The sequence below is a fragment of the Alligator sinensis genome, unplaced genomic scaffold (assembly GCF_000455745.1).
Source record: "Alligator sinensis unplaced genomic scaffold, ASM45574v1 scaffold730_1, whole genome shotgun sequence".
Lineage (NCBI taxonomy): Eukaryota > Metazoa > Chordata > Crocodylia > Alligatoridae > Alligator > Alligator sinensis.
In genome coordinates, this window is record NW_005842027.1 from 1,327,845 (window position 1) to 1,341,859 (window position 14,015).

The 14,015-nt window shown below is 42.2% G+C and overlaps 1 protein-coding gene across 1 annotated transcript in view; it reads left to right on the forward strand.

The window, feature by feature from the left end:
• ERBB4 (erb-b2 receptor tyrosine kinase 4) overlaps window positions 1–14,015 on the forward strand; it is an 819,609-nt gene that overhangs the window by 612,132 nt on the left and 193,462 nt on the right. Inside the window, exon 20 of the mRNA XM_025202487.1 lies at window positions 4,844–4,942. Within this exon, the coding sequence (XP_025058272.1) occupies window positions 4,844–4,942 (99 nt within the window). The remainder of the gene's footprint in view (window positions 1–4,843; window positions 4,943–14,015) is intronic.

A 14,015-nucleotide genomic window follows, 5' to 3' on the forward strand; every position in this document is an offset into this window, starting at 1 on the left:
GCTGCCCCACTCTGGGGCTGGGGTCTACGTACCCCGCATACAACCCGGGGTCTGTTCCCCGCCCGCAACCCACTGGTTGCGCTCAGGGGCCCCACACCTCTGGGGTCCCTATGAGGCCTCCTCCAACCCCTACAGCCTCACCCAAGCCTCCGGTGTAATACGTAAGCCGAACATAAACTAGAGCCTCCTGGCTGTAACACAAACATAAAGCCTCCTGGCTAAACCATAGTGCCCAATCCTCTCAGGGCTATAGTGAGCTGTATTTGCAAGTCAGGCTTCTTCCCATATCTTGGCCAAGGGAGCTCCTGCCTCTCTGGCTGCTGGCAGGGAACTGCCAGCCTGGCCTCAGCCCTGGGCTTTATAAGGGCCAGGCCCTGCCTCCTACAAGCAGCTGGCTCTCCTTAGTTGCCCCGGCAACCCGCAGCTGGGCTCGTTACCCTGGCAACACTCAGCTGGGCTCATTATGACCTGCCAGGGCTCTGTCTCTCTCCCTGGCAGTTTCTCCTTTCTAGGAGCAGAGCACCGAGGTGCTCTGCGACAATCCCCTAGAGGACACTCCGATTCCTGTCCCATGCTACTGGTTTCTCAGGTCCCTGCCCTATGTTATTCTGCCGTACCTAAATGTCTACATAAGATATGGGAGTCTGCTGTCAGAGAGCAGAGTAAGCCCTTGGTGCTTCACTCTGTCTTGTTCATCCCTGGTCCTCCTTCTGGCCCTGATCCCTGCCTGAATAAGATGTTATGCTACTGGTCTTTCCTTTGTCCACAGGCCCTCCAGCCCTGTTTCACTTGCCTTTGTGTCTCACAGCTTGTCATCCCTTAAATGTAGATGCTTAGGCCTTGACTGCCTTAAGGGCTCTGTGTACTCTGGGCCGCTGGCCCTTTCAGAATTTGACTTCTGCCCACACAGTTGTTGTAGGGCCCCAACTCTTGCAAGATATTTTTTTCTCTCTCACTCTTCTCTGCTCTGTTTTAGCACAACACAGCCCTCTGGGTCCAAAACCCTTACTGAGGGACCCTCTGCCTTAGCATCTCAATACTGGGCCCTGGGTCCTCTCTCTGTCCCCCTCTTTCTCTCTTCTGCCCAGCTTCAGGCCAGTGCAACCTCCTGGGTCCCAGACCTTGGCAGGGCTCTTCCCCAGGGCCTAATACAGGGCATCTCCCAAGCACCCTTCCTTGGCTTCCTAACTATCCTGAATGGCTAGTCAGGCTATAAACAGCTTCTTCTCTATTCAGAATCAGGGCCAGTGTGAGCCTCTGGTCCTGGGTTAGGCTTATATAGCCCTTCTTCTTCCCCCTTTCTGGTTATTTGAACACTGGTCTTCAGGACCAGGCTCAGGGGTTTCCTCTTCCACTTTTATTAACAGGCTTATTGCTCTGGCCTACTGCTTTACCCCCCCATCACCTGCTGCCTATTTCACCAGGCAATAGAGTGGCTGCCCTGCAGCTAGACCTTCTGTGGTCATTCTCTCACTTCTAGTAGCAGGGGTAGGGGTCCCCTGCCACATGGAGCATTACACAACATCTGCAGCCCCCATGTCTACCTCTCACTGACTAACTAGCTAGTTAGCTACTTAACTGAGGGACCACTTCCCAATTACCGACTCTTAAATTAGAGAGCATCTCTAAATTATAACTGACACTACAACATGAAGGAGAAGTAAGTCCCTTTTATCTTCAAAAAAGGGGAAAAACAAAACTTTGGAATTTATACACCAGTCAGCCTTGCCTGTTTCCAGAAAGTTACTGGAATAATTTATTTTGTAAGTACCTAGAACTGTGGCATCCAAGTCATTTGGCAGTGCAAGCTGGATGAGTGGCACAGAGATGCCTGATTTGGCATGTGGAGCCAGTGTGCAGGTCCGATCCAGTGCAAGGATGTGCATCATCTGGCTCATGGGATTCTCACGTCCAGAAATTTGTTGGTAGGATGAACAGCAACAGTGTTCCCTTGCCACCAAATTTCTTGATCCATTGGCTGGATGACACTGCTCTGTGGGCTGGATTTAGCCCACAGGCCATATCTTGGTTACCTCTGACCTAGAATATAATAGAGTAATAAAAAGAATGAACATAGGTTTATTAAGACCAGATCATGTCAAACCAATCTAACTTTCTGCTTTGTCCATGGGGATGCTGGAGAAGAGTAGTGGGTATGATTTATCTTGATTTTAGTAAGATTTTTTGACAGAGTCCCATATTCCATATGGTCTAGGTGAAACAAGATCATAAGGGGCGTTTACAACTGAAAAAAGAAAATTACCAAAATAGTAATCATCAGTAGACTGTTGTCAGAGTGGGAAGACATATCAAATAGGTTCCCACAGGGATATGTCCATGGTCTATACAATTCTGTATGTTCAGTAATGACTTTGGTAGTGAAATAAATGCTACATTAAATAATTTTGGGGATAATTTTGGGATAATACCAATTTGGGAGAAATTACAAGGACTTTGAATCAGAATTCAAAAATTATCTGAAACCAGTAGTATGAAATTCAATTAAATCAAATACAGTAATATTCAAATGCATAAATACAAAATGCAGAACATTTGACAAGGGAGCAGTACTTACAGAAAAGGATTTGTGGTCATTAACTGAATGAGTCAACAATTTGATGCTGATGCAAATATGTCAAATGTCATTCTGGGCCGTCATCAAAAAATGACAAAAATATAAGATTTTGAAGACATAGACTATGCCATGTGTTTGGTTTCTTCAGCCTAGAAAAAGATTTTTGTTAGGCTACATGAAAAGTCTTCAAATATATGACAGAGATGGTTGTGATAATTTGTTTTCTATGTCTGCTGACAATAAGATGAGATATAATCAGCTAAATTTGCAGTAAGGGACATTTAGTTTAGATGTTAAGAAAATCTTAACTATAAGGATAGTTAGTACTGGTTACTGAGGGATGTTGCATAATCCCTATCTTTGGAGCTTTTTAAAAACAAGTTACACAAACATCTTAAGGCATGATCTATCTGATCCCAGAGTTATATCTGATCCCAGAGGAGAGGGATGAACTAAGTGACCCCATGAGTTTACTACCAGGCCTACATTTCTGCAATTCCCTTATTTAAAACCACCTTCATGTTTACAAAGCCCTTCAAAGCTACAGTTTAGCCGTGTTTTAAAAGCACGCAGTAGAGTTGACTGGAGAAAACATTTTTTTAATTGCACCCATTTAAATTGTGTTGGAATATCACAATTTATGAAAATGGATTAGCTCAGTTTTATAAAGGGAGGCAAGGAAGAAAACAATAAAAACATTGTCAATTTATTTCCCCACTTTTTTTTCAGTGTTGAAAAGTTGCATAATTTCTCAATTACAAGGAAAAAAAAGGCTGACAGGCTAAATAGTCTCATTCAAACTCACATTCATTCTCTTGGTTATATGCTCATACAGTATACAATCCATAGAAACACTTGGCCTGTGACCACTATAGTCTTACAGTTCCAACATTGCAACAGGTGAGAAGGCTGAAAAGGGATTAGGGACAGCCAACCCATGCAACCCATGGATGCAGGCCACAAATGGCATGAACAAACAGCTGCTATGTGTGGCATATGAGCTCCAAGGCACTTATAAAGGGAGGTACCAGAATGGAGGGGAGAGAGGGGCTCTTTTCTTCTGGCATCCTAAGGCACAAATTCTATTAGGTACGTCTTTAGAGGGGGGAATTGGAATGGTACTCAGGGAAAGGATTCAGCTTTATTTGTGGCATGCCTGCCAGAAAGGTTGGCCAGCACTGCTTTAGATGTTCCAAAATATGTGTACAATTGAGCACATCTACATGTGTATTAATGCACTTTAGTTAATGCACATTAAATTGAGTACCTCCTTTGTGAGGGCATTTTTACATGTGCTGCCAATGCAGCACTAGACACTTTTAGTGAGCTGCACTAATTAAAAGAGCCCATGGGTCACATGTATCAGTGGTGCAGCATGCCTCATCAGTGAGAAAATGGTGGCGGTGCACTTCGAACTAAAGCACAGCAAACGTGTTTTGGTTCCAAGTGTACTGCCACCATTTTCTCAGTGCGGAGGTGCATTGCACCACTGATACACGTGATGCATGAGGCTGCCAGAGTCAATTTCTGTGCTTCAGCAGACTCAATTAATTGAGTCTTCTCTGACGTGCTGGATTTCCAGCGCATTGGAGCAGGTTCCCCGCATGTGTGGTATTAGGAAAATTGCATTAGCCTGGATGGAAGAGCACACACCAACTGCTGAAACTTCCTTAGCCTGACGAAGGGTTTTTGAACCCGAAAGCTTGCTTAATAATTGTTTTCCAACTATTTAAGTTGGTCTAATAAAAGAGATCAGATTCACTTAAAGAACCTTGTCTGCCTATGTCCTTAGACCAACACGGCTACAACCTACATCCCTCTTACTCTGGAACTCACTTATCTCAAGATGCCATGCCCATGCACTGTGAACACAATTCAAATCCCATCAAAATTAGTGATGATTCTTTATTAACTACAATTATCTTTGCATCTGGACATAGCAGAGGAAATCCACTGGTTATGATCTTTGTCTTTTCAGTAATGGCCACCAGCATAAAATGGAGAGTTATGTACATCATGCATTACTGAGAAGAAATCTGACTGTAATTTAAAAAAAAGAGTTTGTATCAAGGATGTTCATTTGTACTTAATCTTTTCCATTAGGTGGCTTTCTTTGAGTTTAAAAAAAAATACTTGTTTGTTTTTAGAGTTTTAATGGTCCTTGTTAATGGCATAATCTAAACGTTTCAATAACAAAAATAAGTCTCTGTAGATCAAAAAAATAATTGACTCCTGTGCAATTAATATTTATTTTCCTTATTTTTCCAGGGCATTTGGGTCCCTGAAGGAGAAACTGTAAAGATTCCTGTGGCTATTAAGATTCTTAATGAGACTACAGGCCCCAAGGCCAATGTGGAGTTCATGGATGTAAGTAACATGTGCAGCCTCCCTGTCTATGTTTAACAGGCTAATATAGTAGTGAAAAATATCACACTCTAATATACAGAAACTGTAAAAATATCTTTCCATTTCTTTTAAAATTATCTAGGTGTAAATATTGAAAGGCCTTTAGGAACCCTGATATTTAATTAATATTAAAACATTGTAACCCCAAAACCACTAAAGATCCCACATTTAGACAGCAGCTGAACTGAACTGGTCAAGTTTTGTATATAGCCATCCACACACCAAAACCTCCAATCATGTTGGAAACATGTCCTTAGCCTTCTTGTTTTAACATGTTATAAAAAGTAAGGTCCACAACCCCAGGTGGAATATACTGGCCTAGGTGCATTTAAGCTAACAGAACTCAGCAGAGGCACACCAGCAGAGTATTTATCCCTAAACATTTGTCATACTGACATAATTCTACCTAATTACCCTAGTGAAATCTAATTCCAGGATGGCATCACAAGCTATTGAGGCAAAACCAATGTGCAGTACAGAAAGCGACAAATTCTCCAGTTTGTCAAAGCTGCTGGCTATAAAATGGCTTGAGACTACAAATAGACAATTCTCTCTTTTTAGAGATTTTTTCTGCCAATGAGAAGCTAAGGGAAGAAGCTTCTCTACTATCTATGCCAGCTACCCCGTCCTCTCAGAGGAAGCAGAGGTCAGAGCATAAGTGGAAAGGGGCCAGGATGGAACAAAACCTTACTATGTGTCTCTTTTTCTGAAGCCTCCAGTGGCAGAAATTAAAGAAAGCTCCCTATTACTTTAACTTTCTTCAGATTCAGGTGCTGAGGGTTTAGGAGCTGCAATCAGCACTATGCATAAATGAAGAAAAGGAGAAGAGAGAGTACATTAAAATCTCCTTAAGTAGTCTAACATAGTTTTATTAAGAGCTTGGGATCAGGCTTTATAAGTTTTATATTCACAGAGACCTTAAGTTCAATTTTCAGTTCTGTGCTAAGAAAAACCACTACTGACATTGTGAACATGCATGTCGTGGGATGACAATATTTTGACAATCGATACAAGTTTGTACTTTTTTTTTGAAAGCCCTAAATTATAAAATTTCTCTTGTGAACCTGGAAATTACATAGGACTTTGGCATTTTTAAGGTCTGTTCAGTGTGTGTGTAACTTGATTAGCATTAATGAGAGCATAAACCAAAAGGAGACTATACTCCCATTATGTAGTCTACTCTCTCATCCAGAGATGAGTAGAAATGTACAATTACAGCTTCAGATATTTCAGATAAATTATCATGCGTGAATTTTCAGGCAATCAGACTAAAGCTGTAGAGATCAAGGTTTCTTAACACTGTTCGCCGAGTACTGTACATTCATGCTGATGGCATCAATAACCATGGTGCGCAAACAAAGAAGTGAGCAAAATACCATATTTCCTTGATTCCAAGTCGATGCCCCCCTCCCCCCATTTAACATGGGGGTACAAGCCCTTTGTCTTGGAATCAAGTACAAGGTGGTGGTAATGGTGGCTGGGGAGGGAGGGGGAGGCAGACCGCTGCTGCAGCTTCAGCTTTAGCTTTGTTCCCAACCCATGGTTGGGGCCAGAGCTTCAACTGATGCCCTCCCCTCTGTTGCCTCTGTACCTCCTGCCTCTCTCCTGTGCAGCCTAAGGCATCTGCCCTCCCTTCTTCCCATCTCCCTTTCCCCCAATCTCCCCCACACAGTGTCTGCCAGTCACTGTCCCTCCCAACTTCTCCCACTGCTTAGCCTTGCCCCAGAGCCAGCAGACTCTGGCCCTTCTCCAGCCTGGGACATAGAGCATAGCCCCAGCCCATCCCCGTGGCACTGGTGCTGGTTCTATGCTGCTGCTATGGATCCTGCAAGTGCTGGAGCAAGGGTGACTCTTGCGGAGAGGGGCAGGGGGCAGAGACTGCAAGGGGGTAGAGAGGCAGGGTGAAGAAGATGGGTGGAAAGGACAGGGGGCTCAAGACTATGGAGAGAGGCAGAAGCAGTATGGGAGGGAAATGGGATGGACGAGAGCCCAAGGTTGTGGGGTGGTAGGTGAGGGCAGAGGCTGGAAGTGGGGGGGAGAGCAAGGGGCAAGCTGCCTCTGCTCATTTATCCCCCCACTGCCCCCACTCCACCTGCCTCCTGCAGCATCCCTCACTGCCAGCCCCACTGCTAATGCATTCCCCACTGCAGTGGTGGTGGAGATCAATTTAAGATGATCCTCCACTGATTACACTACATGGAAAATTACAACAAATTTATAAATTTTGCATATAGAGAACCTAATTTTGGGGAGGTTGCCTTAAATTCAGGGTCGTCTCAGTTTCAGGTACTTATGGTAGGCCAGACAGACTTTTGGTTTGATGGGAACCTGTGGTGGGGAAAGGGGCAAGAAGGAATAACTATTTGCTTTATGCACAAAATAATTGTGACACTTCAAAAATATTAGTAACTATACATTTATTTTAAAGAAGCCCTAATACACAAGCCACCCATTGAAACAGGTGTGCAAGGAAGGTGGGTCTATTCAGTGGAACCTGTGCCTCCATATTCTGTGCCAGAAGGTGTGAAATAGGGAACAACTAAACAAATCCAGTAGGTCTTGAAACACTTTAGAAAGAAAGGTAAGTAAAGATGGGGCACAGAAAGGCATCTTGATTTGTCTGAGTTCATCTAGCATGTCAGTGACAGAGGCAGGAGTAGACACCAATCTCTTGGTTCTGCTCACTGTACCCCATTGCCTCTAGAATACATGACAATATATATGATAAATTGCTCAGAAATAAGGGATGTCACCTTGATAGCTATAGCTGTAATATGTATCCAAAGCAGTCATATTAATGGTGATTAGGTGCAGTCCCTCTGCAAATTAATGCCTGCCTCCTTCCCCTTCCCCTGCACCCCCAAGCCTGTTTCTTGTTAATGATCACAAGATGAAAATTACAAGATAAGGTTTCTTTTAGTTCTGACAGATAAAAACCCTGGGCCAGCTGGTCAACTGGTGTAAATTACTGAGTTCCAGGTGTAAATTACTCAGTTCCATTGAAGTAAAAAAGTGATATAGCTTAACTATCAATTTTCCTCCAGTACATATGGCTGCTGTTGAAGAGCGGGATGGGACGGCTGTATGGTAGTTTTTCCCCAAGCATTTTAAACAATTTCAGATAACTATTTTTGACAGCAGATTCAATTTAATTTTACTCTGTTTCTTTGCCAGGGATAGTGTTTTTGCATCATTTGTGTTTGAAATAAATAGGAGTCCAATCCTGTACCCATTTGATTTTTTTTTTACTATATTTTTGTAAGAAAGTATTGGGCATTGTCTACACTTAAAAGTTTAGATGTTTTCATTATGCCAACACAGTTAAAGTGACAGCCCTCGTCAAGTAAACAGTCATAGAAGGATAGAAATGATTTTTGTTGATTTATGTTTTTCTGGTTTGATGAAGGGAAATAAGTTACAGTAGTATAATGCAAAACATGCCAGTGCAACTGTACTTGCATTTTGTCTGGCATAGCTAGGTTCGTTTAAAAAAAATGCCCCTAATTGGCATTGTTATGCCAGTAAAACTGCTTAAATGCAGTTCAGGCCAAAGTCAAAGCAGTTATGTTGTTTTGGAAAGGCAATTTTACAAATTGTCCTTTTGACTTAGATAGTTAAAAGCATGTAGGGTCCGATTTTAAAGGTATTTGGGTGCCTATCCTCCATTTGGAGCGTTAGCAAGGTCATTCTTAAATAAACCTGTTTAACACTTCAACCGAAAATAGGAGCAAGAATTCAATGGACGTGAGACCCTTCAATACCTTTTAAAATCTGACCCTTAACCTTCAGGTATCCAGTCCAACTACACATCTTGACATGAATTATTTCCCATGAAGTGATATATGTTCTTGCCTTTTCAAGCGATGAAGTAACATTTTTCCGTGACAGTGTATGTAAAATGTAGAAATCGTTGCAATTTGTATTTTAAATTCAGGTATGAAACTGTGTCTTTCAGATCTCTCCACCCCTTTAGTGACCTAGGGGGATATATAGACATTTTCAATACAAGACTAAAATATTAGCAATATGGCCTGTTGGTTCTTCTAAAACTTTTACTGTTGACAGGAGGTAAGTCAGAGTGTGCTTTATGAGCGGTTGAAATTCTGCTAAATGTTGTGCTAAAGGAGAACAAGGCATGGCAATTTGGAAACTGGGCTGTCATTTCAGCACCCTTGAACACCTACTAATGGATCTATAATGACTATAATGACATAATGCATCATGTTAGTACATGGTATGGACAGCCACCTCCTATCCTGTTCCCATCAGGGGATGCTGAATTGTGTCATAAAAAAAAAATGCATCCCTAACTTTGAACATTTTTTTTGAGAAGCACAGCAGGCAGTATTTTTCTTGTTTTCTTTAGTCATCCCTGACAGTCTTTTTATGCTTTCTCTCTTACTTTTCTTTCTTATCTTGAACTTATCACTATAATAATACATATGCCCTTTTCATTTCTAAACAAAGCAAGGAAAAGTCCACTCTGAGGACTATTCAAAGCCAGGGCATCAATGACAGGGAAAGTCAGCAGCAGTTCAGCAGTGGGGAAGGTGTCTGGGTTGGCAGCATGTCAACGGCAAGGGAGCAGCTGCAGTCTGCCTTCAGAGCAAGCTGCACTAATTTGACCTACTACTCCTAAGAGGTTTTTGACTCCTAGTCTAGTGGAGAGAGGTTTATATTTAGTTTTGTAGGCAATGATGTTTATAACCATTCTCTTCTATGGGGAGTACTGTAGTCTGGTGCAGTTCATTTCAGCGTATAATTAGCTTTGCTAAGTCAGATGATATCATTTCTGCATCCTGATTGGAAGAGTACATCTGATCCCCTCCAGAAGTCTGTTTGAATTGACAGTGCCATGGTTTCTGTTGCCAGTCTATCCGCAAGCATGTACTGGAGAGAAGTAGTGAATGTATCCCAAAGGCCTAGGAGGTATGAGGACCTCCTCAGAGGTGAAATGAAATCTGCCTTCCTCCTCAAGTTAGCAACAGTAAGGGAGCAGGCTTTTGGTGTAAGAGGTCTACTGTGGGAAGGAAGAAAATGTCCCTAGCAGGCAAAATAGAAGTTAGAGCAGGAGCTTATAATTTCCTTGTTGGGCAAATTTCCTTTTCTTCCCCAACCTCAGAATATTGGATGCTATCATGAATTCCTAATGAGCCTTACTGGATGATGGTCTTGGTATTAAAGCAGAGAGATACCCTGGTTGTAAGCTAATACATTCCCAAGTCATGCTGCAATTAGAAAGCATAACGAACCATCCATGATGGCAAAACATATTATACTAACTTGTCACAGTGAAACAGGCAATCAGTGAGGGCCTTTCATCTCATCAGCAACAAGCCTTGTGTTTTCAGGAGTTGATCTTGTGAGCTGTGATTTTTACCCAGGGTTTTGATCCACTTACAAGTTCAGTCTAACCTCTCTGAATATAAACGTTCCATTATCTGTTAGAAAATAATTAGAGGCTGCAAGCAGAAGTCTGCATACACAGAGTTCCTTGGGAGTCCCCAAGCTCATTGAGATGAAGACAGTTTGACTGATGGTGGTCAGATGATATTGGGCCAGAAGCTAATAATAGAAGGCAATGCTGCTTTAGGTGAGAAAGTTAACTTGGGAAAAATTAAACCAAAGGGTTTGGGATTTATGATTGGAAATAAATTTCCCATTCTCATTTGTTTCCCTATAAGAGAGCTTCAAAGGGAGTTGGTGTCTTTCATGGTTTTATAATTAAGATCTAGGGGCCTTCTTGAATTCATACCAACTTCCTGTAGTTCCCTGGCATTTCTTGGAACAGCTTTCAGTGACCAGGAGAATTGTAACTGATGCATAAAGATGGTGAATAAACTGACCGGTGATTTAGCAACTTTTGCTTCTAGCAAGCACATGGCAAATGCATTAAAACTGCATATGGGAATGTTTGATAAATAGTGATTGAAAAGAAAGTGAAAACATGGCCTGATGTACTAAAACAGTCAGCCAATTTTCTGCTTTTACTGCAAAATGAAAGAGGTTTATTTGTCATAAGAGGTATCTATAATTTCAAAGGAAAACTTCTCTTTTTCTGAAATATATTCCATGAGGGAACACCAAACTTGATTTGAATCAAATGTTTCAAATGAAATGTTACCCCTCCAAAGAAAAAGTGAAGTAAATTGAAGCCAAGTCAGGAATGAGAACAACTCTGCAATCTCAATGCTTATCCCTTGCCTGGATACAGTTGGAGAATGGATGTGGGTGAACCAATTGAAACTGAATCCACACAAGACAGAGGTGATGGTGCTGGCAGACTTCATGACTTCTGGGGAGGAGAGGGTGGATAGGAACACTTACCTTTGATGGGATTCAGCATCCCATAATTACTAAGGCTCACAGCCTTGGGGTGCTTCTGAAGCCTTTGCTGCACCAGGATTCCCAGGTTGCAGGAGCAGCTAGGATTACCTTTGCCAAATTCATCTGATGAGAAGGCTGTGACCTGGTTTTTCAGATTTGGATCCGGTCACTGTTACCCTTGTTTTTGTAACCTCATGGCTAGACTATTGCAGTGGGGCTGCCCTTGAAGACCAACCTGAAGCTGCTGCTGTTGCAGAACACTATGGCTCATCTTCTGATCTGAGCTGGCCTCAGGAAGCACATTACTCCAGTGGCCCAAATTCTTCACTGGCTTCCAGAAGCTTTGTAGGTGCAATTCATGGTGCTGATTTTGACCTATAAAGCCCTAAATAGGCTTGGCCCTACATATCTAAGGGACTGCCTCCTACCTTAGTTTCCATCATGATCCTTAAATTCGCTTGAGGGAAACCTCCTGCAAGTTCTCTGTGTGTGCTGAGTTTTTTTCTGCAAAAATATGTGGGAGGTCATTCTCAGTAACTTCTCAGATTTGAAATGCCCTTGCCTATCAGAGCCTGAGTCTGGATATCTTCCAGAAACATTGTAAGACCTTTTTTATTTGGGCACATTTTAGTAGGCAGGGCTAAATTCTAGGGTATTGTTTGGAAAATTAAGGAGTTAGTTTGTTACTTCTTATTTTAAAATGGTTTTTATAATTGATCTCATTAAGTAACTAAGGCTGATTGAACAAGCTTTAGTTAAAGTGCCTTAACTGCCATTTTGAAATGCAGGGTCACTGAATACATGTGATGTTGTGGGTACTTTAATTAGAGCAGCTCTTAGATTCTCTAATTAACCAGCCCCCTCTCCCCCGGAGCACATGTATAGGCACCCTATATGTTCAAGTTAGAAACCTTCTTTGACTGTCCCTGACCTGAACATCTGTGACTTGCCACTAGAGGGCTCGTGAACCAGGACAGGTTTCTATCCCATGTACTAGGTGGGGGTGGGTTGGAGAGATGGGTTGGTGGTTATGGGAGCATGAGGCTGGAAGGGGGAGAGTTTAAATAGTGGGGACTAGGTAGTGAAATGGGTGGTGGAGAGGCAATAGGTGAGATTGGGGCCAGAGGCTGGGTGGTGAAATGAAGGACACCAGTCATTGAAGCCACTAAAGGATAAAATAATGAGAAAAAATGGATTTATGAAGAAATAAAGAGTAAGTAAATTAAAGAAAGCCCCATGTTTAAATAAATTGGGATTTGGATTGGGTTTGCATACCCCAGCTCACCGAGACACTGCCCTCTCCCTGAGAGGGAAAACATAGATCAGGGGGACCCTGATCTGGCTCCCTGTCTTGCTCCCCACTCCACTTCCTTAGCTGTCCCTTCCAGACTGGTCTATGTCCCTGTGTTCAGCCAGGTCACATCCCCATGGGCGGCAGGGGGAGTTGACTTGGTACCAATACTGCCCCTGGGCAGTAGAGTTCAGAGGATGGAAAGTTTGTCCATTCAGAATAGGAGGGTGGTGGGAGGGGACACTGCATCCTGGGACACTGGAAGACTGAAACGTAGATGGCTTATATGGGGAAGCATTGTAACACTACTTTGCAGCATGGATAGCTGTCACCCATACATTCAGCTAATATGTTTGCTGCTTAGGAAACACATAGTTAAATATTGCACCCCACATTAGGGAGCAGCTTCATGAGTTGATGAGGATGTATCACTCTGCAATGCTAAGTTATTAGGAATGGTAAAAATAAAGCACACTTGATTTGCTTTTGTTAGCCCCTTCTTTGCCTTCCTAGATTACATGTACCATAAGTATAACCACTTTGAAAAGGAACCTGTTTGCCTGTCACTTCCAAGCACAGAAACTCACTGTGACTGCAATTACAATTTCCAACTTGTCCAGGGATGCCAGAAATCAAGCTGTCCTTGAGAGCTATACATGCCATGCACAAGCCCCCTAGAGTGCTCAGTCTCTACAGAAGCTGGAAATCTGATCACTAGTGAAGGTTAACTGCTTTTATACATTTGAAGGTAACTGTTTCAAGGCCGTGTTCGCTTTTCTTTCCATCTTAACTGGTAATTTTCTCTTTAAATATTTACTTACCCCAATAATCTTTTCTTCCACAGCATCATTTCTGTAAGGTTACTGATGAACTAGAATGCTTATTTGCAGACAAAGGCTAGGATGTAAACCCAGAGCAAGCCACCCTGCTTAGATGTAATCCTGCTGGCAGAATTGTCTAATTGAAAAATGTAGTGAGAGAGAGTTTGCCCACTACTGGTGATGACAGTCAGAAAAATATCAAAGACTTTTGCTGTTGATTCCATGGTGCTGTGATTTTACCCTAAAATGTATCCTTTTGACAAGGCTTTACCAGTTTTTAAGGGAGCGCCACAAACGGCTGTGTTTTAAGTATTCAGTCTAGTCCTTCTTTCCATGTGCCCCTTGTTGATTGCAGTGGCATTGCCAGTAATTGTTATTTATAGTTTGTTTTATATTAGTGTCTAGAGGCCCTGACTAGGGCTGGGAGGAATATTTCGTGCATATAGTTTATTCATCAAAAAATACAGTTTCAGGTCAACTGCAACTATTTGCAAATTTGGGTAAAATTCAGCGAACAGTTTCAGCCAAAAAATAATTTGGAATGAATACATTTCTTTTAAATGTATCTTAACTTTCTCAAAAAGGAGAAACAACT